We start from the raw sequence: 26399 nt of genomic DNA on the forward strand, positions 1-26399 counted from the left end.
GGCTGCAGAGAATACCTTCTCCTGCTTTAGACTTACCCCTCTACCCACCCACCCCTAGAGTGACATGTCTTATATAACCTCCCTATCAACCCACTCATTACTTTACCTCACCCATTTCTATTCTTCTATCACCTTCTCCCACTACTCCAACCAGAGTTACACCTAATCACACTGACCACCCTTCAACATCTTCAGTCCTTCTGTGACTGTTCTCTTGTGCTTGACTGCTTAAATATTTTAAATTTAAATGCTTTACTTTTTGTCTATTAGATTGTAAGCTCTTTGAGCAGGGACTGTCTTTCTTCTGTGTTTGTACAGCGCTGCGTACACTTTGTAGCGCTCTAGAAATGTTAAATAGTAGTAGTAGTAGTAGATACGCTAACTGCTGTTACCATATGGATTGGTAATAACCAGGAACTTGGTTTTATCTCTGTTAAGTTTTAAGTTTGAACTCCGAAGCCCAAGATTACATAAGTTCTACTGCCTGAGATTCAAAACCATTTAACCAGCCAGGAATGGCACCTGGCCAGTTAAATGATACTTAGCCAGCTATCTGCCAATATTCAGCAGGAGATAAGTACATAAGTACATAAGTAGTGCCATACTGGGAAAGACCAAAGGTCCATCTAGCCCAGAATCCTGTCACCGACAGTGGCCAATCCAGGTCAAGGGCACCTGGCACGCTCCCCAAACGTAAAAACATTCCAGACAAGTTATACCTAAAAATGAGGAATTTTTCCAGTCCATTTAATAGCGGTCTATGGACTTGTCCTTTAGGAATCTATCTAACCCCTTTTTAAACTCCGTCAAGCTAACCGCCCGTACCACGTTCTCCGGCAATGAATTCCAGAGTCTAATTACACGTTGGGTGAAGAAACATTTTCTCCGATTCGTTTTAAATTTACCACACTGTAGCTTCAACTCATGCCCTCTAGTCCTAGTATTTTTGGATAGTGTGAACAGTCGCTTCACATCCACCCGATCCATTCCACTCATTATTTTATACACTTCTATCATATCTCCCCTCAGCCGTCTCTTCTCCAAGCTGAAAAGCCCTAGCCTTCTCAGCCTCTCTTCATAGGAAAGTCGTCCCATCCCCACTATCATTTTCGTCGCCCTTCGCTGTACCTTTTCCAATTCTACTATATCTTTTTTGAGATACGGAGACCAGTACTGAACACAATACTCCAGGTGCGGTCGCACCATGGAGCGATACAACGGCATTATAACATCCGCACACCTGGACTCCATACCCTTCCTAATAACACCCAACATTCTATTCGCTTTCCTAGCCGCAGCAGCAGCACACTGAGCCAAACATTATTTCACTTATATATACTATCTGCTACCACATTGGCTTATTTCCGATCTGACGAAGAAGGGCAACCTTCGAAAGCTAATCAAGAAATGTATTAAGTTATGTCCAATAAAAAAGGTATCATCTTATTTTCTTTTCCATGTTTTATTTTGTTTGATTTCTATTGATAACCTTACTACTACTACTACTACTTAACATTTCTAGAGCGCTACTAGGGTTACGCAGCGCTGTACAAATTAACAATTAAGGACGGTCCCTGCTCGGAAGAGCTTACAATCTAAAGGATGAAATGTCAAGTTGGGGTAGTTAAGATTTCCTGAGACGAGGTGTAGTGATTAGGTGCCTGAAGGCGACATTGAAGAGGTGGGCTTTGAGCATTGATTTGAAGATGGGTAGGGAGGGGGCACGGCGTATGGGCTCAGGGAGTTTGTTCCAGGCATGGGGTAAGGCGAGACAGAAGGGGCGGAGCCTGGAGTTGGAGGTGGTGGAGAAGGGTATTGAAAGGAGGGATTTGTCTTGAGAGCGGAGGTTACGGGTAGGGACGTAAGGGGAAATGAGGGTAGAGAGGTAAGGAGGGGCCGCAGATCGAGTGCATTTGTAGGTAAGTAAGAGAAGCTTGAACTGTATGCAGTATCTGATTGGGAGCCAGTGGAGTGACTTGAGGAGAGGGGTGATATGAGTATATCAGTTAAGGCGGAAGATAAGATGTGCGGCAGAGTTCTGGATGGACTGAAGGGGGGATAGATGGCTACGTGGGAGGCCGGTCAGGAGTAGGTTGCAGTAGTCAAGGCGAGAGGTAATGAGAGAGTGGATGAGAGTTCGGGTGGTGTGGTCGGAGAGGAAGGGGCGAATTTTGCTAATGTTATAGAGGAAGAAGCGACAGGTCTTGGCTATCTGCTGGATGTGCGCAGAAAAGGAGAGGGAGGAGTCGAAGATGACACCGAGGTTGCGGGCAGATGAGACGGGGACGATGAGGGTGTTATCAACTGAGATAGAGAGTGAAGGGAGAGGGGAAGTGGGTTTGGCTGGGAAAACAATAAGTTCAGTCTTAGACATATTCAGTTTCAGGTGGCGGTTGGACATCCAGGCAGCAATGTCGGATAAGCAGGCCGAGACTTTGGCCTGGGTATCCGCAGTGATTTCTGGTGTGGAGAGATAAAGCTGGGTGTCGTCAACATAAAGATGATAGTGGAAACCATGAGAAGAGATCAGGGAGCCTAAGGAAGAGGTGTAGATTGAAAAAAGAAGGGGCCCAAGGACAGATCCCTGAGGAACTCCAACAGAGAGCGGGATAGGGGAGGAGGACGAACCATGAGAGTGTACTCTGAAGGTACGATGGGAGAGATAAGAGGAGAACCAGGAGAGGACAGAGCCCTGGAACCCAAGGGAGGACAGTGTGTCAAGAAGTAGGTTGTGATTGACAGTGTCAAAAGCGGCGGAGAGGTCGAGGAGGATGAGGATGGAGTAGTGACCTTTGGATTTGGCGAGGAATAGGTCATTGCAGACTTTAGATAGTGCCGTTTCTGTTGAGTGTAGGGGGCGAAAGCCGGATTGAAGAGTGGACTAACACGGCTACCATACCTCTCTACTTAGGATATGTCAGTAAATCTAGCCCTGAAACCTAAAGATGCGAAGCAGTTTTTTTTTTAGTCTGCTTTGTTGTGAATGCGTTTATGGTCAAAAAAATGTGGATATACCCTGGTGTGAAAACAACACAACAGAGAAGGAAACAATTTTTGACCTTAAGAGAAGAAGCAAGAGCTACAGGAGCAACTTTTACATTCGTTTACCCTTGTAAATGCTTGATTCGTATGCTGGGGATTAAATACGTATTTTTTGAACCAAATCAACTACCAGGGCCGTGCCAACACAGTAAGTGCGGTAAGCGCCGCAGGGGGGGCGCCTGCCTTCAAGGGCGCCGCGCCGTCGAGCTGTATTTTAAAAAACAAAAAACCTTCTCCACTCCATCCCCGATGCTTTAAATTTACCTCGCTCCATCTCCGACGTCTGCGCAGCGTCAGTGAAAGCGCTGCCTGTCTGACGTCTCTCCACCAGCTTTCCCTTCGCTCGTTCATTCCCTCTGTGTCCCGCCCTCAAGGAAATGACGTCAGAAGAAGGCGGGACACAGAGGGAACGAACGAGCAGAGGGAAGGCTGGTGGAGAGACGTCAGACAGGCAACGCTTTCACTGACGCTGCGCAGACGTCGGAGCCAGAGGTGGAGAGAGGTAAATTTAAAGTGCCGGGGAATCGGTGATGGAGCGGAGGAGGCTCAGGCCAAACCCAGCCATTTCCTCCATCGTGCCCCAGACGGCAGCTTGGGGGCGCAGCGCTCGGCTCTTTGGCACCGCCCAGCTCTTCACGCACCTTGGAGCCAGGCAGGTCCGGGGGGGGGGGGCGCATGCACTCCAACTGATAGTCTGCAGGGGGGCACCAACTGATGATCTGCAGGGGGGCGACAGAGACCCTAGGCACGGCCCTGTCAACTACGGATTTTTCTGGACTCAAAGAAACCATCTAGCCGACCAATTGAAACATCTGAAACAGCTATAAATGAATGATAATGGAAAAAAAAACAGGACTAGGCCAATTTGGACGTTAATTATTTTTGTTTTTCCTCATTTGTAAATCTCCTCATGTTTTCTAAACCACTCCCCCAGATAACTGTCTCTTTTGTGGTCTAAGGAAGAGTTAATGATGCTACAACTTGTAATTTTTCTTTTACTTCTCATATATTAATTCCTCTGTATTGCCTAACAAACTTGTATTTGTTTGTAAAAATTAAAATTCAATAAATAAATAATTTTAAAAAACAGGCGCAGAATGGGGTGGAAGGTGGGTCAAGCCACGGCCCCTGCTGGTGGTATCTGACTGCACTCACCGATCGTGTGCATCATTACGTTCAGCAGCTGGAAGCTGGAACCCAGGGGATTCTCCTCCGTGATGTTCATCCGGTACGAGCTCCAGACGTCCGCCTTGATAACGGAGCACATGTTGGGCCGGGCGGGGTCCTGCAAGCAGGGGCTGGTGGGGTTTTTCTTGTTCCTGAAAGCAGAGATAGATTCCAGCGCTCTGTATTAGAAAAGTCATGCCATGCCTACAGCCCAGGGCCCCTCCCTCAATTATCTTTCAGGCCTCCCCCTTAAAATTTAGATAATGAAATTCAACAATCATGACTATCTAACATCAACGATCCTAGAACAATCTTGTAAAAATACATCGATGGACCTCATCCCCCTGAAATTCAGCCTGCGGCCGTCAGTATTTCTGACAGTGCTGACCACCACTGACAGAATTAGGGCCAGAATTCAGTGCCAGGACTTATCGGGGTACCAGCAATAAGGACTAGATTCAGTAAGTGGGGCTGGAAAAGTGGCACCAATAAATCCACGCCGAGCACTTTTCTATAAACGGCGTTCTGAGTTGTCCGTTGTTTACAGAATAGCACTTAAGAATCGATAACCGCACCAAACTTTGGGCGTGAGGATTTACACCAAATGAAACCCGGTATAAATTCTGGTGCGTAAGTTAGGCGCAGATCCCTGGTGTTCAGTAATATTGAACGCATCTTCAGTGAACGTTCCGACCTGCCCATGTCCCACTCATGGTCACGAACCATTTTCAGTTGCACATTATGGAGCCATTTTACTAAGGTGCGCTGAAAAATGGGGGGGATGGGCCTGGGTCCGCCTACCTGAAGTGCACTGCACCCACTAAAACTGCTCCAGGGACCTGCATATTGCTGTCATGGAGCTGGGTATGACATTTGAGGCTAGCATAGAGGCTGGCAAAAAAATTAAAAACAAATTTTTTTGAGGGTGGGAGGGGGTTGGTGACCACTGGGGGAATAAGGGGAGGTTATCTCCGATTCCCTCCGGCAGTCATCTGGAGGCATATTTTCAAAGCACTTTGGGAGGCTAAGTTCCATAGGTTTCTATGGAACTTTGGGAGGCTAAGTGCTTTGAAAATGAGCCTGCTGGTCAGTTGGGGCACCTTTTTGAGGCTTGGTCATGAAAAAAAGGGACCAAGTAAAGTCAGCCAAATGCTCGTAAGGGACGTCCTTCTTTTTTCCATTAGCGGCCGAGGATGCCCATTTCTTAACCACGCCCCCATCCCGCCTTCGGTAGAGTGCCGACACGCCCCCATGAACTTCGGTTATCCCCACGACGGAAAGCAGTTGAGGGCGCTCAAAATCGGCTTTCGATTATGCCGATTTGGGCGACCCTGAGAGAAGGACTCCCATCTCCCGATTTGTGTCGGAAGATGGGCGTCCTTCTCTTTCGAAAATTCCACTGAAAGACTCCCATCATTTTACCATATAAAATAGCAGATTATTAATCTTGGAAGTCTGGAGTTTCCTTTATCTGGTCAGAGTAAAACCTAAATAGAGACAGTGATGTACCAGGAAATCCGTGGGGAGTCTGCAAGACTGATTCAACCCCCCCCCCCCCCCCCCCCCACAACCATATCACTGCTCACTCCCATGGGCTGTTTTTAAAACTATCAAGAATTTCTGAGGCAACAGCAAAAAAGAGTTGACATTGGCTTCTGAGGAGGGAACAGGATAGACACCAGACCCTGCCCCTGAGCCCCAGGGATTCTACCAACCAGATCAGAATTTTCACAGAACTCAAACCAAAGGAACAGATACTTGTCTGCAACAGCAAAATGCTCCTTTGAAATCACAGAGGGACTTTTCCTAGGAGATCTTTAGCAGTAATCTAAAGGTAGCAGAAGGCTTTTTGCCCCTTGTACAAAATAACAGGCAGATGATCAAAAGCCCCACGCTGTTCCAAACAGCGCTCTAAAATAATGCTGGAACAGCACGGGGCACTATTAGACCTATGATCGGAGATAATGCATGCAAATTTAAGCAGCGCAATTATCTCTGATGATGGGGTAGAAGTGCGGGAGAATTGTGCCTGAGCATGCGCTCAGCACAATCCTCCCGCACTTGTTTTGACAGGTCTGGGCTGGAGACCAATAAAAAGAGAAGAAATCGGAAGATGGACGTCCTCAACTGCCCTGTTGCAGGGACGGTGTAAAAAGATGTTCTACTTTACCTATGCTGTACTGCCTCCCATCCCACCCTCTGTTTTTTCTGTACCTGGCTGCTAGTCACTGCTGGTAGCCATAGACAGGAATGCAGACATCCCTGGCTTTCCTTACTATGGCAGCCCAGTATCTGGAATACACATCTTTTCTTCAGTTACAAGATGGCAAGGTCAAATGTACCAATAGGGTGTTGGCAGGACACCTATGCTACCTTCGATTGGTGTAGGAGGGGGGAGAGGTGATGACATCACTTTTTCTATAAGAATACCTGCACACAAAGAAATCTTCAGAATTAGCCATATTTTGCAGGAGACTTTTCTCTGTCCTGATTCAGGGCATCCTTGCTAATTGGCTATTCTCCAGGAAATATATTTTCCCTTCTTTATTTCTGCATTGCTTCTGGTAAGAACTATCTACTATAATAAAACTCACCCTCAACATTCTGAGGACACTGACGTCAGTGAAGCCAAGCCCTGACTTCCTTCAAAAAGGTTCGAAGGTTCGTGGTGGTGAAGCCACCAAAATCGCTCCGGGCCCTGCCCTCGAGGGCGGAGCAATGGCAGAACGAAGGGGTTGGCAGGGAGGGAGGCAGGGAGGCGGGGGGGGGGGGGGGGAAATCGCTCCAGGCCCCGCCCCCGCGTCAAACGTCATGACGTTGGGGACGGAGCAATGGAAGAATAACAAAGGGGTTGTCCGGGGGGGGGGGGGGGGGGGGGGGGTGTTGGCGACGAACAACTTGCTAGCGCCCGTTTCATTGGCTCTGAAACGGGTCTCTTTTACTAATTTCTTTATAACAGAGAACTATCCTCTCCTTTCATTATATTTTATCTCACTTCAGAACCACTGATATATTTCCTACTTGAACCCCTGATATATTTCTCTCTCTCTTTCTCTCTCCCCCTCTCTTTCTAAGAAAGCCTGGTCTCAGGAAACACGCTGTGATCTCTCTCTCTCTCTCTCTCATTTTCTTTGTCCTCTTTACAACTGTTCCTTATCAAATTAGTCTGATTGCTTATTATTATTACCTAAGCTATTGATATTAGATTCTGTACATGTGATGATATTTTTCTAACTGAGATTCTGTACATGTGATATTTTCCCAAGACTTTCAAACTGATATCTGAAGCTGTGCTGGTAAGAATAAAAACCACTTCTAACTCTCTGATTCCTTTAAACTTATTCTGTGATATTTTTCTTTATTTTGGTACAAAGTGAATAGCATAAACGCAGCCAGTACAACGGCCAAATTTCAAGGGGGTGTTGGAGGTATAGCGACGGAGCAGTTGAGGACGTCCAAAATTTGGACGTTTCTGCAATGGGCAGTGAAGGACGTCTTTCTCATAGAAACATCCAATTTTGGACGTCCTTAACTGCCCATTGCAGAAACGTCCAAAATTTGGACGTCCTCAACTGCCCTCGCTGGCAGGTTTGCTGTAGGGGGGGCAGGGCTCACCATTCCTCCCCAATGATCTATAAACCCTAACGCCAGCTCAGAGCTGGCGTAGGGTTTGTCGCGGCCAGCGACCCAATCTTTGGTGCGCTGGTTGCTGATCATTGGGGATGAATGCGTTAAGCGCTGATTAGCATGCATTTTCAAGCTACTTGCACTAAGAGCCCTCGAGCGCGTTGTTTCACGCGCTCGAGGGCTCTGATCAAGGGGCGGTAGCAAATGCCGGCGCTAGTATGGCGCTAACAGCTTCTAGCACCGGCGTTTGCTTTTGATCATCTGCCTGTAAGTACCTGAATATATGTAAACCACTTTGAATGTAGTTGCAAAAAAACCTCAGAAAGGCGGTATATCAAGTCCCATTTCCCTTTCCCTATTTGAGATTCTAAATGGAATGTTGAGATTCTGTTGCTACTATTGGAGATTCTACATGGGAATGTTGCTACAATTTGAGATTCTAGATGGAATGTTGCTACTATTGAGATTCTGTTGCTACTATTTGAGATTCTACATGGAATGTTGCTATTCCACTAGCAACATTCCATGTAGAAGCCTGCCCTTGCAGATCAGCAATGTAGCCGCGCAGGACGTCAGACTCACAGAAACAGAAGCCTGCACGGCCGCTTTGCTGATCTGCAAGTGCAGGCTTCTACATGGAAAGCTGGTAGTGGAGGAGTAGCCTAGTGGTTAGTGCAGTGGACTTTGATCTAGACAAACTGAGTTCAATTCCCACTGCAGCTCCTTGTGACTCTGGGGAAGTTACTTAACTCTCCATTGCCCCTGGTACAAAATAAGTAACTGAATGTATGTAAACCACTTTGAATGTAGTTGCAAAAACCTCAGAAAGGCAGTATATCAAGTCCCATTTCCCTTCCCTTTTCAGTGCACCTTAGTAAAAGGACCCCTATGTCTTTATTGGTTCATGTTACTATTGTTATGCTGTTAACAAAATTGTAAGTTTTATGTTAGACTGTACCTGCTATACGCAGCCTTGGGCAAATCTCTTCATTCAGGCAGTTAATAAATCCCAATACATAAATGTGTACAATGAAGTTCACGAGTACATTCCAGTAAAGTTATCTGATATTGAATTCAGCCTGGTTTGTAGTATAACTGAGTACGTAAGTACATAAGTATTGCCATACTGGGAAACACCAAAGGTCCATCGAGCCCAGCATCCTGTTTCCAACAGTGGCCAATCCAGGTCACAGATTCCCGGCAAGATCCCAAAAATGTACAAAACATTTTATACTGCTTATCCCAGAAATAGTGGATTTTCCCCAAGTCCATTTAATAATGGTCTGTGGACTTTTCCTTTAGGAAGCCGTGCAAACCTTTTTTAAACTCCGCTAAGCTAACTGCCTTTACCACATTCTCTGGCAACGAATTCCAAAGTTTAATCACACATTGAGTGAAGAAGCATTTTCTCTGATTCGTTTTAAATTTACTATATTGTAGCTTCATTGTATGCGCCCTAGTCCTGGTATTTTTGGAAAGCGTGAACAGATGCTTTACATCTACCCGTTCAACTCCACTCATTATTTTACAGACCTCTATCATATCTCCCCTCAGCCGCCTTTTCTCCAAGCTGAAGAGCCCTAGCCGCTTTAGCCTTTCCTCATAGGGAAGTCGTCCCATCCCCTTTATCATTTCCGTTGCCCTTCTCTGCACGAGTGCAAGAAGTTTGTCTATAGAGCTTAGCCAGTACAGTTCCCAGTACCCCGATTCTAAGTACAGAATTAACCCTCATAAACCAAAATTCCTCATATCTGGTTTACTGAGGCCTACCTCCTGTCGGACATGATCAGTCTCAGGGAGCAAAGGGGGTCCCGCCGGGATTACAAATACATCAATGACTTAACTGATTCCAGAGATGCCAAGAGTGGCCCCCATCTCAAAGAATGAGATTTAACCACCCCAGTCAGTAAGACTGAGTTACAATTCAGCCTTGCCTTGCTCTCAGGTAACAGCAGAACGGCACAGTTCAGACCTGTGAACCAGCAGAGAATACGAGCTGAGGACCCACCGACTAGGATGAGTTTGCAGAAACCCGGAGTCTTGTTTTTAAACAGCTGCCAGGAACAGAACAGCAAAGCTTTGCAGCTAACAATTTCTGGCAGCGTTTAAAGGTTTCCACAGGCTTCCAAAAAGTCATTCGAGAAGGCTATAGGGTTACTACAGTGTTCTTTGTTCTCTACAGCCTGCCACTCTCCCGCGTACACTTCAACATACAGACCGCACACAAAGTAGTATTTAAACCGGCCTGCTCCGATGCACAGGCTTTCAGAGTCTCGCAATGAATATAACTTCTTTCTTCAGACGCTGGCAAATCACAGAATGAGGAGCGGCCGAGTCACCCTCTCTGTAAAGTGCGCACACATCTCGCCTGCCAACATGTGAAGATTTGCTGGAGTCTGTCAGGAATCTTGTAGGAAGAGCACAATGGCAACAGTCATCCTTTTGGCCACAGAAGGGGTCTTCCTTGGAGAGAAGGCGAGCTGGCAACCCTGTATTTTCGCATTCCTTTCTGTGCTGTGGTAGTAGTTATACGTGGAGAGACTGTCACGCTTGAAAAGAAGGATATTCAAAATATACTTACCTTGCAGGGAAGATCGGTCCATGATCCAGAAGATGGCGCTCCCAGGGTGAGGCACGGCCATTGCACCCAGGCTGTGCTGACCCCTGGGATTTCCCCACATGCGGGAAACTCGACTGCATCATTTCTGGTAGTGGGGGACTGCGTTCGCACTTTGCTTATTGCCCTCCCGCGGGAGGTGGTGGAGATGAAAACGGTAGTGGAATTCAAACGTGCGTGGGATAAACACAAAGGAATCCTGTTTAGAAGGAATGGTTCCGCGGAATCTTAGCGGAGATTGGGTGGCGACGCCGGTAATTGGGAAACAAAACGGGAGCTGGGCAGACTTCTATGGTCTACGCCCCGATCGTGGCTGAATAGATATGGACGGCCGGAGCGTAAATTTTAAGGAGCTTCGATGTTAGCTTCAGAACTTAGTGCAAGAACAGTGCTGGGCAGACTTTTACGGTCTGTGCCCTGAGAAAGGCAAGGACAAATCAAACTTGGGTATACATATAAAGTATCACATACCATGTAAAATGAGTTTATCTTGTTGGGCAGACTGGATGGACCGTACAGGTCTTTATCTGCCGTCATTTACTATGTCACCACGTTACTCTTTGGGGTTCTACTGTTGTTGCTACTAATTGGGATTCCGGAATCTTGTAACTCTTTAGGATTCCAGAATCTTCAGAACTTTTAATACAAGATCAGTACTGGGCAGACTTCTACGGTCTATGCCCTGATTGTGACTGAATAGATAGGGATGGGCTGGAGTGTAAATTTTAAGAGGCTTCAACGTTAGCTCCAGAACTTAGTACAAGAACAGTGCTGGGTAGACCTCTACGGTCTGTGCCCTGAGAAAGGCCAGGACAAATCAAACTCTGGTATACATATAAAGTATCGCATACCATGTAAAATGAGTTTATCTTGTTGGGCAGACTGGATGGACCGTACAGGTATCTGCCGTCATTTACTATGTTACTATGTTAAAGGATTATGGATTTGATAAATTGCCTTTCTGTAGTACAAGCAAAGTGGTTTATATTTTTATGTCATAACAAAACTCTGTAAGCCACACTGAGCCTGCAAAAAGGTGGGAAAATGTGGGATACAAATGCAATAAATAAATAAATAAATAAATATTATGTGCAGGTACCGTTTTCTTATGACTGGGCCGCCCACAGGAGAGTATGGAGGGGATCAGGACACTGACAGGTACTGTCATGGTTTGTTAGTTGAAGCTGGCAGCACAACCCCACCCCCCCTCCCCAATTCTAATTCTGCTTCTGGTGGGCTCCTCCCAGTTCATAAGTTTTGGGCAGGTTTACAAAACAACTTTTTAACTGTGTTCAAATAAAATCTTCATCAGTCTGTAGGTAATGGCTGAGTAGGGCTCACATTTCAACGATGCCATCAGCATAGGACCATCTGGTCCCATGATGAAATATTTTCCCATAATCGCAGGTGCTTGTGAAACCCTAGATCACAACTCCATTGTTCACTATAGTGTTTCTAAGTAAAATGCATAATGCAGGGATTTTTTTTTTCTTTTACAGTTTCCCTTTGTCTGTCGGAAGAACTTATTTTCACTTTTCATGGTCTGAGGTCTGGATGAATTGGGTCTTTATCTGCACATTTCTCGGCCAGGACTGTGATCTGAGGTTTCCTGTTTCCCACAGTTTTAAGTGCTAATGCTTCAGATCTGGAATGCTCTGCTCCCCTCCAGCCTCTCACTGAGGTCACAACTCTCTCAAATTCAGAGAAAATCAGCTGAAGGAGGCAGATCTGAATCATTTTACCTGAAGACACCAAAAGCTCATGCCTAGAAATCCTTTCACATAGGCACTGGGGTGCTAAGTATTAGTTTTGGTGGTGGAGGGGGTCATGTTAGATTTAGTACATAAGTATTGCCACACTGGGACAGACCAAAGGTCCATCAAGTCCAGAATCCTGTTTCCAACAGTGGCCAATCCAGGTCACAAATACCCGGCAAGATCCCAAAAATGTACAAAACATTTTATACTGCTTATCCCATAAATAGTGGATTTTCCCCAAGTCCATTTTAATAATGGTCTATGGACTTTTCCTTTAGGAAGCCGTCCAAACCTTTTTTAAAGCATGCTAAGCTAACCACCTTTACCACATTCTCTGGCAACAAATTCCAGAGTTTAATTACACATTGTGTGAAGAAAAATTTTCATTGCATGCCCCCTAGTCCTAGTATTTTTGGAAAGCGTAAACAGACGCTTCACGTCTACCCGATCCACTCCACTCATTATTTTATAGACCTCTATCATATCTCCCCTCAACCATCTTTTCTCCAAGCTGAAGAGCCCTAGCCGCTTCAGCCTTTCCTTATAGGGAAGTCGTCATAGTAACATAGTAGAGATGACGGCAGAAAAAGACCTGCACAGTCCATCCAGTCTGCCCAACAAGATAACTCATATTTGCTGCTTTTTGTGTATACCCTACTTTGATTTGTACCTGTGCTCTTCAGGGCACAGACCGTATAAGTCTGCCCAGCACTATCCCCGCCTCCCAACCACCTGCTCTGGCACAGACTGTATAAGTCTGCCCAGCACTATCCTCACCTCCCAACCATCAGCCCGGCCTCCCAACCACCGGCTCTGGTACAGACCGTACAAGTCTGTCCAGCACTATCCCTGCCTCCCAACCACCAGCCCCGCCTCAAGATCTTGACTAAGCTCCTTCGGCACAGGATTCCTTTATGCTTATCCCACGCATGTTTGAATTCCGTTACCGTTTTCATTTCCACCACCTCCCGTGGGAGGGCATTCCAAGCATCCACTACTCTCTCCGTGAAAAAATACTTCCTGACATTTTTCTTGAGTCTGCCCCCCTTCAATCTCATTTCATGTCCTCTCGTTCTACCACCTTCCCATCTCCGGAAAAGGTTCGTTTGCGGATTAATACCTTTCAAATATTTGAACGTCTGTATCATATCACCCCTGTTTCTCCTTTCCTCCAGAGTATACATGTTTAGTTCAGCAAGTCTCTCCTCATACGTCTTGTAACGCAAATGCCATACCATTCTCATAGCTTTTCTTTGCACCGCTTTAATTCTTTTTACATCCTTAACAAGATACGGCCTCCAAAACTGAACACAATACTCCAGGTGGGGCCTCACCAACGACTTATACAGGGGCATGAACACCCCCTTTCTTCTGCTGGTCACACCTCTCTCTATACAGCCTAACAACCTTCTAGCTACGGCCACCGCCTTGTCACACTGTTTCGTCGCCTTCAGATCCTCAGATACTATCACCCCAAGATCCCTCAATCCGCCCGTACCTATCAGACTCTCCCCGCCTAACACATACATCTCCCGTGGATTTCTAATCCCTAAGTGCATCACTTTATCATTTTCGTCGCCCTTCTCTGTTCTCAGCTCAGGGGCTGTTCTGCACATGCTCAGCTGACCGACTGGCTCCCCCCCCCCCCCCCCACCCTTCGAGCTGCTCGCAGCTTTTCTGAGCAGCTCATTTGCATACGATTCACTTTGGGAATCTCTCTGTATTTCCAAATTGGTAATTTTTACTGGGGTAGACGATTCTCTATGGGGACCTTTGTGCATCTGGGTCTAAGTGCCAGGTAGAAAGGGGGGGGGGGGGGAGATAGAAAGAAAGGGAAGAAAGAGAGAAAAATTAGAGGGAAAAGAGGGAGAGAAAGAGAAAGAGGGAGACAAAAAAAGCGAATGAGAGACAGAGAGATAGAAGGCAAATGTAAAATTAAACCCTGATGTGCAAAAATTCTTTTTACATTTCCAGGAATATTCTCCATCATATTCTAAAGGGAAGAGGGATGGTTTTTGGCATGACTGGAGACCATCAGGCCTTTGAGCCACAAAGTAAGGAAAGAACAGGCTCTTTGCCAACCCTCCCCCCCCCCCCCCCCAATCCTCACTCTAATGTAGACTTGATGGTTCTAATTACCACCAGTGAGAGTTCTGCATTTCCCTCTGACATGAGCAGGGCTTTTTTTGAGGGGGTACTTGGGGGTACTGAGTACCGGCACCTTTTCCACTGTCTGCTAAACTTGACACTCTGGAATTTGTTGCCGGAGAAAGTGGTGAAGGCGGTTAGCTTAGCAGAGTTTAAAAAGGGGTTGGACGGTTTCCTAAAGGACAAGTCCATAAACCGCTACTAAACGGACTTGGAAAAATCCAAAATTCCAGGAATAACATGTATAGAATGTTTGTACGTTTGGGAAGCTTGCCAGGTGCCCTTGGCCTGGATTGGCCGCTGTCGTGGACAGGATGCTGGGCTCGATGGACCCTTGGTCTTTTCCCAGTATGGCATTACTTATGTACTTATGTACTTATGTACTTATGTACTTATGTACATACAGCTTGTAAACCGCGGGATTCAATGCGTGTCAAACATCTAAGTGTTAGGAATTCACAAATCCCGCCCTTAACATACCCTCGACACACTCCTTTGTGATTTCAGTGCACTGCAGACGAAAAGCATCGAAAAACATTTATAAAATGTATTTCAAAAACAAGGATTTGAAGGTTTTGCAAGCAGTACATGCAAATGCTGCATTATGCCACTTCGTCGGAGTGTAAGGTTTTTTTTTAACCTTCTTAGGAACTGTTACTCAACACATTCATTCTTCAGAGTTGCATTAAATACCTCTGGAGTCATAGGCAAACTTTTTTGTGACTACCCCCCCTGTCCTCCCCAATGGTACAGCAACACTGTTTACGTCCCTTGGGAGCTGCTCTCAGTCTGCGCTGCTGATGGGGGTACAGTGAGTTGCCAAGGCCACAAGGAGAATTATAAGAATATATTTTTACTGCTGTAATTGTCCATTGCTTATGTTTGACTTATTGGTGTTCATCTCCTTGAGTGAATTCCTTTAAAAAGGCAGTAAATACATCCTAATAAATAAATGAGAACATTGCCATACTGGGACAGACTGAAGGTCCATCAAGCCCAGCATCCTGTTTCCAACAGTGGCCAGTCCAGGTTACAAGAACCTGGCAAGATCCCAAAACAATGCAATACATTTTATGCTGCTTATCCTAAAAATAAACAGTGCATTTTCCCCAAGTCCATCTTAATAATGGCTTATGAAGTTTTTTTTAGGAAGCCGTCCAAACCTTTTTTAAACCCCGCTAAGCCAACTGCTTTTACTACATTCTCTGGCAACGAGTTTAATGGGCTGTGAACCCTGGGGCTTGCTGTTTCTTAACCCAGTGCTCTAAAAAACTAAGCTATTCCTCTATTTGTACCAGAGAAGCTTTAAATCAGCTTTAAAAACACGCTTTTTCAAAAGTCCTTTGGAATTTAGTGGTCGCTTCCTCAGCAACTGTGGGGCAGCAGAGCAGAGAGCTTGTCAGTGGAGATTACAGGAGCGTAGCTAGACCTTGAGGTGGGAGGGGGCCACAGCCCAAGGTGGGGGGGCACATTTTGGTCCACCACCCTCGCTGCCCTGCCGCTCCCCACCCACTGCCACCGCTGTGCATCTTGGCTAGCAAGGATCCCCAACTCCTGCCAGTTGAAGCACAGCCGCTGCAAATACCTTGGCTGGCTCATGCTCAATTTCACTAAAAGGAACGTGCCTGACGCGAGGGGAAGAGACAGTACAGCAGGCAATGCGGCGGCACCAGAGACCAGAGCTGGATGCAGTCTTCAGCTAGCGTGGGTTGAGGACCCCTGCCAGCCAAACCAGGGACCCAGAGCAAATTTGGGGGGGCCCAGGCCCCCATGGCTCCACGTAGCTACACCACTGGACTGGAGAAAAAGGACAAATTTGTAGAGGAAAAGTCCATAGTCTGCTATTGAGGTAGACATGAAGAGACAGTCCCTGCTCGACAGAGCTTACAATCTAAGCAGGGCAGAAAAACAGGATGATGGCTCTTACTCACAATTGGTAGATTTGCATACACAACATCAGGTTTTCCAGTTACTCCTGGGTGGTGATCTTAATGTCACCGCCAATTCCCTTATAGATTATGAGCCACCTAAACCACCTGAAGCAGATCACCAGCACAAAGGAGTTAATTTTGTGATGAGCCCATTGGGGCTACTACTGAAAAAGGTGTGAGCAAAATCTAAATAAATAAATATATGGAATGTTGCTACTATTGAAGATTCTACATGGAATGTTGCCACTTGTTGAGATTCTAGATGGAATGTTGGTAGTGGAGGAGTGGCCTAGTGGTTACAGCACTGGCCTTACAATCCATAGGTGGCTGGTTCAAATCCCACTGCTGCTCCTTGTGATCTTGGGCAAGTCACCTAACCCTCCATTGTCTCAGGTACAAACTTAGATTGAGCCCTCCTGAGACAGAGAAATATCCAGAGTATCTGAATGTAATTTATCTTGAGCTACTGCTAAAAAGGTGCGAGCAAAATCCAAATAAACAAAACTTGGAACACATGTTACCCCATGCATTAGCCTTCCTGCAGCTTTGTAAAAGGGGCCCCTAGTTTGTGCCTGTTGGTGGAAAGTATAACTTTACCTCATAGCCAAAGGGTTCGGAGTCTTGACATAATTTGCTGAGTAAACCCTAATCAACCTGCAGTTGGTTAATTAATCGTGTCTCTTTCTCCACTAGTCAGATCAAACAGCTGTGAACCTCTCCCATGTCGACTCTCATAATGTGGTTTATCTCAGACACCCCACTGCCAACAGCTAGTTCAAAATATTCCTGTAAACATTAGAAACAGAGAAACATGACGGCAGATAAAGGCCAAACGGCCCATCCGGTCTGCCCATCCTCCGCCACCACTAACTCTTTCTTCTCCTAAGGGATCCCACGTGTTTGTCCCATGCTTTCTTAAATTCTGACACAGTCCTTGTCTCCCCAACCTCCACCGGGAGGCCGCGCCACGCATCCATCACCCTTTCCGTGGACGAATACTTTCTTAAATTCTTCCTAAGCTTATTTCCTCTTAACTTCATCGTATGCCCCCTCACTCCAGAGTTTTCCTTCATTTGAAAAAGGCTCACTTCCTGTACATTAATGCCCCTGAGATATTTAAATGTCGTATCTCCTCTCTCCCTCCTCTCTTCCAGCGTATACCTGTTGAGGTTCAGAAGCCCGTCCCTATATGTTTTATGTCCAAGAACGCTTACCAATTTTGTTACAAGGGACATCCTCACTTTGCGTTGGCTTCCTTTCAAACGTCTTGTTCCGTTTAAAAATTTCTATTACTTTTTGGAGTGTCAACAAATAGATTTGAAAGCTAATTATCCTTTCGCCAGCTCCATTTAAGCCAAGATTTCCATTTGGCTCTTCCTTCAGCTAAGGACTGAATTTTGGCTTCTACATGAGAGCACTCTTTCCAAGGCAAAACAGCCCAATCAGTGAACTCATTGCCTGTTGATTTCAAAGTTGAATTCAAGTATTTGTCCTTTTTGAAAAAAAAACGAACACTTGGCTATTGAACCAGCTCTGTTCTTTCTACATAATACTGTCTAAATATGGGATGCACATCTGAAAATATATTTAAGCCATTCCTGCAAACTTGTTCTGTTCGGAGCTGTCTGCTTTTCGGGAAGAGGTATCAGTTTTCATTATGTGATGTTCATACTTTGTGGCTAAGATGCATAATTTCTTAGCCATACATCTGGTTTTATTTCTTCTGTTTTGTTTCTTCCATGTGTGGAGGAAATACAGATTCTGCCTGTTAGAAATAGCTTGGCAGTGATCTCTGTTGCCTCTCTACCAACGTTAGGTGTGTGAAATTCTGACTTGGAAAGATCTCACAGTTTCCAGAACTAGGACTGACCCAGTAGAATAGCCATGCTGGGTTAGAACGATGATCCGTCTAGCCCAGAGTCCTGTCTCCAACAGTGACCAGTCCAGGTCACAAGTACCTTGGCAGAAACCCAAAGAGTAGCAACATTCTATGCAGAATTTTAAAGAATAGCAAGACTCCGGAATCCTAAAGAGTAACAAGATTCTGGAACCCCAAAGTGTAGCAACATTCCAGAATCCCAAAGTGTAGCAACATTCCACGCTACCAATCCCAGGGCAAGCAATGTTTTTCCCCATGTCTATCTCAATAACAGACTATGGACTTTTCCTCCTTGAACTCGTCCAAACCTTTTTTAAACCCTGATATGCTAACCGCTATTACCACGTGGTCTGCCAATGAGATCCAGTACTTAACTATCTGTTAAGTGAAAAACCTCCTATTTCTTTTAAAATAGCTTCTTTCTTGTATTGGGTCCCAGAAGCCCTGGTGGTGCTTTTTTTTTTTTTTAACGGCATCTGGAACAAGGAGGTTAGAGCAGCATATGGATGTACACACAGGACGTATAATAACAGAATAACTTTTCACAGGTAGAGGAATAATCAATGACTATTTACCCTTCAGGAAAACATTGAAGACACATCTCTTCAAGCAAGTTTATTATAATGACCCAACTTAAGCTTATCAGCCCACCTATACAACTTTGCTCTACTACTACTATTACTATTTAGCATTTCTATAGCGCTACAAGGCGTACGTAGCGCTGCACAAACATAGAAGAAAGACAGTCCCTGCTCAAAGAGCTTACAATCTAATAGACAAAAAATAAAGTAAGCAAATTAATTAATGTGTACAGGAAGGAAGAGAGGAGGGTAGGTGGAGGCGAGTGGTTACGAATCTTGCATGGAATCTTGTCACTCTTTAAGATTCTGGAATCTTGCTATTCTTTGGGGTTCTACATGGAATGTTGATACTCCTTGAGATTTCTACTACTATTTAGCATTTCTATAGCGCTACAAGGCATACGCAACACTGCACAAACATAGAAGAAAGACAGTCCCTGCTCAAAGAGCTTACAATCTAATAGACAAGTGAATGGTCGGTTCGATAGGGGCAGTCAAATTGGGGCAGTCTGGATTCACTGAACGGTAAGGGTTAGGTGCTGAACGCAGCATTGAAGAGGTGGGCTTTAAGCAAAGACTTGAAGATGGGCAGGGAGGGGGCTTGGCGTAAGGGCTCAGGAAGGTTGTTCCAAGCATAGGGTGAGGCGAGGCAGAATGAGCAGTGCCTGGAGTTGGCGGTGGTGGAGAAGGGTACAGAGAGGAGGGATTTGTCCTGTGAACGGAGGTTTCGGGCGGGAACGTAAGGGGAGATGAGGGTAGAGAGGTAGTGAGGGGCAGCAGACTGAATGCATTTGTAGGTAAGAAGGAAAAGCTTGAACTGTATGCGGTATCTGATTGGAAGCCAGTGAAGTGACCTGAGGAGAGGGGTGATATGAGTATATTGGTTCAGGCGGAATATAAGACGGGCAGCAGCGTTCTGAACGGATTGAAGGGGGGATAGATGGCTAAGTGGGAGGCCAGTGAGGAGTAAGTTGCAGTAGTCAAGGTGAGAGGTAATGAGAGGGTGGACGAGAGTTCGGGTGGTATGCTCAGAGAGGAAAGGGCGAATTTTGCTGATGTTAAAGAGGAAGAAGTGACAGGTCTTGGCTATTAGTACTACTACTATTTAGCATTTCTATAGCGCTACAAGGCGTACGCAGCGCTACACAAACATAGAAGAAAGACAGTCCCTGCTCAAAGAGCTATGTAATAAAAGTGAGCCAAGTATAGGACAATCAAGCCATTGTGACATCACTGATGAGGTTGGCTCTTATTGGTGGCCTGAGGCATTATGACATCACAATATCACCTCTGATTACAAGAGACTACTACTACTACTATTTAGCATTTCTATAGCGCTACAAGGCTTACGCAGCGCTGCACAAACATAGAAGAAAGACAGTCCCTGCTCAAAGAGCTTACAATCTAATAGACAAAAAATAAAGTAAGCAAATCAATTAATGTGTACAGGAAGGAAGAGAGGAGGGTAGGTGGAGGCGAGTGGTTACAAATCTTGCATGGAATCTTGTCACTCTTTAAGATTCTGGAATCTTGCTATTCTTTGGGGTTCTACATGGAACGTTGATACTCCTTGAGATTTCTACTACTATTTAGCATTTCTATAGCGCTACAAGGCGTACGCAGCGCTACACAAACATAGAAGAAAGACAGTCCCTGCTCAAAGAGCTTACAATCTAATAGACAAAAAATAAAGTAAGCAAATCAATTAATGTGTACAGGAAGAGGAGGTTACAAGCTCTGACACTGATACTGACTTTGACACAGATTGTACCTTAGACCCCGTATCCCTACCTCCTTATACTCATCCCCAGTCTTCTCTTCTCCTTCTCACTTACACCATATCCCTCCCAATCCCTATTCCTTTTGCCTATCCTTGTTTACCTTCTCATATCCAATTAATTTATTCTAAAACCTCTCTATTATTATGGTTATTCAGCTTGTAATATTTCTCCTTACAAGACTCTGTTATTCTAGTTACTATGTAAGCCGCATTGAACCTGCTTTGTGTGGGAAAGCGCGGGGTACAAATGTAATAAAAAAATAAATGTGTTATAAATCGTAATCAGAGTGTCATTTTGAGGGGCTGAATTAGGTTGAAGACTAGTTTGGGGGATGTTGGGGGGGGGCAATGCCTCTCCCCACGTGAACCGCAGTTTGTATTTATCTATTTATGTATTTACGTATTTATGACATCATAGCCAGATCCTGGATTAAACATGAATTAAGTTGGCAGAACTGCTTCAAGCCTTCTGTGAAACGCCCTTTTTCTTATTGGCCCTAATGTCTGCCCGGCTTCGTCTGTGTGCACCCGCTCACTTAGGGGGTCTTTTACTAAGGCGTGCTGGCGTTTTTAGCGCGCGTTAAAAATAAGCGCACGTTAAACGCTAAAGACACCCATAGGAATACATTGGCATCTTTAGAATTTAGCATGCACCTATTTTTAACGCAGGCTAAAAACACCAGCACGCCATAGTAAAAGACCCCCCTTACTTTGTGCGCAGGAAAAAGAGAGAAAGCAGGTTTCATCCTGTCTCCTGTGAGTAGCTCCAGCTGTCTTCTCCTCTCTTCATCAGAGTACCTTCTTTTCACCTGTCTCTCCACCACAGTTCCAACAATCACTGCAACAGCGCAGCCGACTCAGAGCTCGCAGCATGATTTCATGTTCCTTCTCCCCACCTTTCTAGGCTGCATGCAACAAGTAGCCTGTCTGTCCATTTACTTGTTGAAATAAACTGCTGGAGTTTCAGACAGAGTTGGTGCTGGTTTAGCTGTCTGGATAGAAAAAAAACATGTACAAGTGTATCTGGGTTTTAAAAAGGTCTGGACAAGTTCCTGGAGGAAAAGTCCATAGTCTGCTATTGAGACAGACATGGGGAAGAAACTGCTTGCCCCAGGATTTGTAGCACGGAATGTTGCTGCTCTTTGAGATTCTGAATGGAATCTTGTCACTCTTTAGGATTCCAGAATCTTGCTATTCTTTGGGGTTTTCTACATGGAATCTTGTTACTCTTTGAGATTCTGAATGGAGTCTTGTTACTCTTTAGGATTCCAGAACAGTGGCATAGCCAGAAATCAATTTTTGGGTGGGCCAACAGGTTGGATGGGTGGGCACTAGACAGTGGTTTGCTGGTAAATGTTTAATAACAGACTCTCTCCCCGGTCCACCTCTGCACCCCCCCCACCTCCCCTCAAATTTGCAGAGCTGGCTGTAGCCGGGGAGAGAGCCGGGGGGGGGGGGAGGCAATGCATTACTCTCTCCAGGAAAAAAAATATAAATGATCCCAGGTTCCAATCTAATTAATGTGGGATAAAATGCCATAAATAAGTAAATAAATATAAACTTTTAATGTTGAGCATCTGATTCTCAAAGTGGACATAATCCAAACACTATAATGAAAATAAAATGATTTTTTTCTACCTTTGTTGTCTGGTGACTTTGTTTTTCTGATCATGCTGGCCCAGTATCTGATTCTGCTGCTATCTGTCCTCAACTCTGTTTCCAGGGCTTCCTTTCCATTTATTTCTTTACTTTCCTCCTTTCTTCTTCATTTCTTGCTCTACATCTGTAAGTAAAAGCTGGGTCCTCCGCAGACTGTCCAGTGGATCCAGCTTCTTCCTATTATCTCCATCCATGTGCAGTTTTTCTCCTCTCTTCCTTTTCCCTCATATCATCTCCTTTTCTTCTCTCTCCCTTCCCCTCCATCCATGTGCATCTCCTTCCTGTCTTCCCTTCCTTCCCCTCCATCCATGTCCAACAATTCTCTCCCTGCCCTCCCCTCCATCCACCCATGTCCAGCAACCCTCCTCTCTCCCCTGCCCTCCCCTCCATGTCCAGCAATTTCTCCTCTCTCCCTGGGCCCTGTCCTCCCATCCATGTCCATCGATGCTCCTCTCTCCCCTTTGACCATCTCCCTCTCATTCCCTCTCCAGCACTCCCATTCCCCCCTCTGGCTCTCCCTTACCCAGTCTCCTAAATTCCTCCCCCATCTTTCACCCACTTCATTAGTCCCCCATTCCCCATACTCTGTACTCACCACCCCTCCCAGTCCCATCCATCTTCTGCTCTTTCCCTCTGCTCACCACCCCTCCCAGTCCCATCCTTCCCTCTGCTCACCCTCTGCTTACCAGCAATAAAGAACGACAACGTGGATGCAGGCAGCAGCTCACAGGTTTGCTTGCTGTGATTTGAGTGAACAGCGAGGGCTGCGCGGGGGAGTAGAAAGAGATTTTCTAAATGGTTTCCAGTTCCTTCCCTCCTTCTCTAGTCGCAGCGGCGAACTGGCGGGCGGCGGCAGTAAAAGCATAAAGCAGCCAGGCTCCTCAACTCCGTCCTTCGCTTCCCTGCCCTCTCAGCGTCCTGCCCGCCCGAAAAGAAATGACATCAGAGGAAGGCAGGACGCTGAGAGGGCAGGGAAGCGAAGGACAGAGTCGAAGAGCCTGGCTGCTTTATGCTTTTACTACCGCCGCCCGCCAGTTCGCCGCTGCGAGTCCGGAGAGATCAGCTGAGCCAGAGTGGGTGCCGTTTCTGCTGCAGTGTGTGTGCGCTTCTTAGGTGGGTGGGTGGGCCTGGGCCCATCCAGACCCACCCGTAGCTATGCCCCTGTTCCAGAAACTTGCTATTTTTGGGGGTTCTACATGGAATCTTGTTACTCTTTGAGATTCTGAATGGAATGTTGTCACAATTTGGGTTTCTGCCAGGTACTTGTGACCTGGCTTGGCCATTGTTTGGAAAACAGGATGCTGGGCTAGATAGACCATTGATCTGACCCAGTATGGTTACTCTTTATGTTCTTAAGCTCTGTAAGACCGGAACATAAATAGCAATTCATACTACTGCAGCTGTTAACTGTTCAACCTGTCAGACAGTCTCAGCAACGTGGTTACCTGTGGTTCAAACTTCCTCTTGGACTTTCAGGAGGTAATTTTGTAAATGATTCTTCATGGGTAAACCCTGTGTTATGCATATAAAAAGCTCTTGTCAAATTACCCTATAGATTATGGTGGTTATTTTAAAAGTATCCCCACGTGTAAATGGCGATTTCAGAACCAGGGCTGTTCACATGTGGGGAAGCTTAGCATGTTTAGATGTCAAGGGGAGGGCAGGGAGAGGGAGTGGTCTGGGTGGACCAACAATACAGACCTTCAGTCTTTATTTCATATAGGGAGTCCACATCTGTATCAGGGAAACAATATGTTGGAATTTACATCTGCAGTGAGGCATGTCTAAGTGTCTACTGTGTGTGTGTGTGGGGGGGGGGGGGTAAGGGTAGGGGTTGCTGTAAATCCCTATATCTGGGCCGCTCAACCATCCCTGTACTGTCTGCAGCCTCCATGATCACCCTTTCTGCCATTCAATATCCCTGCCCACCCCCAAAAGTAGTAGCCAGAGAGGCCTTCCTGAGGGGGTTTGGCTTGCTTTGTATGAGGTTGCTTTGGGGGAAAGAACCTCATGGTGGGCACATGCCCAATGTGGGGATCTACAATTGGAAGGGGGCATAGGTGTGTGAGCCAGTGGGGAGGGGGTAAGTTTCTATTAGGGGTGTACTGTGGTTGGGAGGAGTGCTTGCTATCAGGGGAACAATCGGGGTGGGGGGACTGTTATTGGTCAGGGCCATCTGGTGATGGAGCAGCAATTTTAGAAAGCTGCTCCCATTTTTCCCCCATGTGTAGCTTTCTAAAACCACTGTTCCCTCTGGACGTGCTTAGATGTCCACCCTTACTCCTGTTTTACAAGAGGCTCTACATTTGGCTGAGCCTCTTGTACAAGTCCTGACAGGCCAAGTGAATGTCCCTCTTCATATCCTATCTATAATTTGCCTCTAAATGCATAAACTACATACGGTTATAAGGAGGATGTACTTTTATGTGACCTGTGTGCAAGTGTGTTATGGGGAATAACTTACATGCAGGACGGTATACTTCAGCCAGGGGTGCAAATGTACATGAATGAATGTTTGCTCTTTTATAGACATATAGGTGCCTATATATCTTTATAAAATAGCTTCAAAAGAGGCACCTACTTGCCCTCCAACCTAGGCAGCCTGTTACAAAATTATGGAGGCAGCTCTACAAGCGAGGACTTCCTTGTAGGCACTCTGCTGCCACGCAGTGACAACCTATTTTCTAACGGCACCTGGGCACCCAGATTACGTTACAGAATATTAGTGTGACCTGCCATTGGCTTGTCTTACATAGAAACAGAGAAAAAGGAAGGCAGATAAAGACCATCCCCCTGATATTCAAAAGCATTTAACGGGTTAGGATCGGTACCTGGCCGATTAAATGTATCATAACTGGCTATCCGCAAATTTTCATTGGGACATGGCTGGCCATGACCTGCTGAAATTAGCAGCTAGCTGATTATATCGTGTGATATAACCGGCCCTCTGACGATTTTCAGCGTGAATTTGGCAGCCACATTTGACCGCGTAAATACCGGGCCTATCTTTGGCCAGTTCAAACGTAACCGGCCAGTGCAAAATATCATCTTGGCCGGTTACGTTTGAACTGGCGAAAAATAAACTGGAAATTCAATGCTGATCATTGGAAATTTTCCGGCATTAAATATCCAGACTCAGTGCCAACCGGAGGAGTTAGCCAGGTTAACGCCTGCAGTCTGAATATCGGGTCCCATATGGCCTATCCAGTCTGCCCATCCATGCCATCTACTCCCCCATCACTCCCGTAGATGTACAGTATTCTGTAAGTTATGGGTGTACCTGGGAGCCCCACCCATGTCCTTCTCATGCTCTGCCCACATGTACACCTCGTTTGCATTTTTGTACTACAGCACTTACGCAGACCTTTACAGAATAGCACTTTACATGCAAATGCACATTAATGCTATTTTTCAGTGCATATATGCACACAAAGGGATGCCTAACCCATGCGCCTAGTTAAAGAAATCCCTTCACATATTTCACTTTACCCATTTTCCTGTTTGTTATGGCAGTCCCAGCACACACTGCCTAATCCAGGTCAATAAATTGTAACAATTAGTTTTAACAATGCAGGATATCAATCAGCTGTAATAATGTGTTCCATCAACAATCCAGAAACAATGACCACGTTATGAGCCGGCAAATGGAATGCTGTAGCAATGCACTATCATGATATGTCATAAGGAATTAAGAATTATCATACTGGATCGGACCAAAAAATCCATCAAACTTGTTTCTAAACGTGTCCACGCCAGGATCCAAAATGTAGAAAGATACCACGTAGCTTATTCCAAAGTCTACCACAGGTCAGAAAGAAAAGAACAGGGCCCATAAGAGATTTGCTCCATGTGCTAATCAAGCACCTCTCACGCCTGCTGCCATCTCTGTGTTTACTGAGGTCTTTCCACTGGTTCAAAGTTTGCCAAAACTCTGTCTATAGCCAGAGGAGCAATGGTCCAGACTAAACAGCAAGGCAGAGATGTGCCAAGACAAAGCCGGCCAAGTGCGGTGTTTTCCTCCCTCTCTCTCACTCCAGATGATTTTACATGTGGGAGGAGGAGAATGCATTCAGGAAATTTGAAAGAACACCCACAGACAGCGTAATAAAACTAATTGGTCACAGTTTGCCGCTCTTGCCAAAAAAATATGCAGTCAGAACTGGCAAATCCCAGGTCTTGCTGCCTCGAGTCTTTAAATCATGCCACTGGGC

The 26399-nt window shown here is 45.7% G+C and overlaps 1 protein-coding gene and 1 non-coding gene across 3 annotated transcripts in view; one reads left to right on the plus strand and one right to left on the minus strand.

Moving 5' to 3' along the window:
• Positions 1 to 26399, minus strand: part of IL11RA (interleukin 11 receptor subunit alpha) — a 241663-nt gene that overhangs the window by 53329 nt on the left and 161935 nt on the right. For both annotated transcript variants that reach the window (XM_030192833.1, XM_030192834.1), the window contains exon 6: positions 4198 to 4361. In XM_030192833.1, coding sequence (XP_030048693.1) covers positions 4198 to 4361 — 164 coding nt within the window. The remainder of the gene's footprint in view (positions 1 to 4197; positions 4362 to 26399) is intronic.
• LOC115463821 lies at positions 10410 to 10576 on the plus strand. The gene has a single exon (XR_003941104.1). It is a non-coding gene; the product is annotated as a U1 spliceosomal RNA (small nuclear RNA).

Source organism: Microcaecilia unicolor, chromosome 2 (genome assembly GCF_901765095.1).
Source record: "Microcaecilia unicolor chromosome 2, aMicUni1.1, whole genome shotgun sequence".
In the NCBI taxonomy this organism is placed as follows: domain Eukaryota; kingdom Metazoa; phylum Chordata; class Amphibia; order Gymnophiona; family Siphonopidae; genus Microcaecilia; species Microcaecilia unicolor.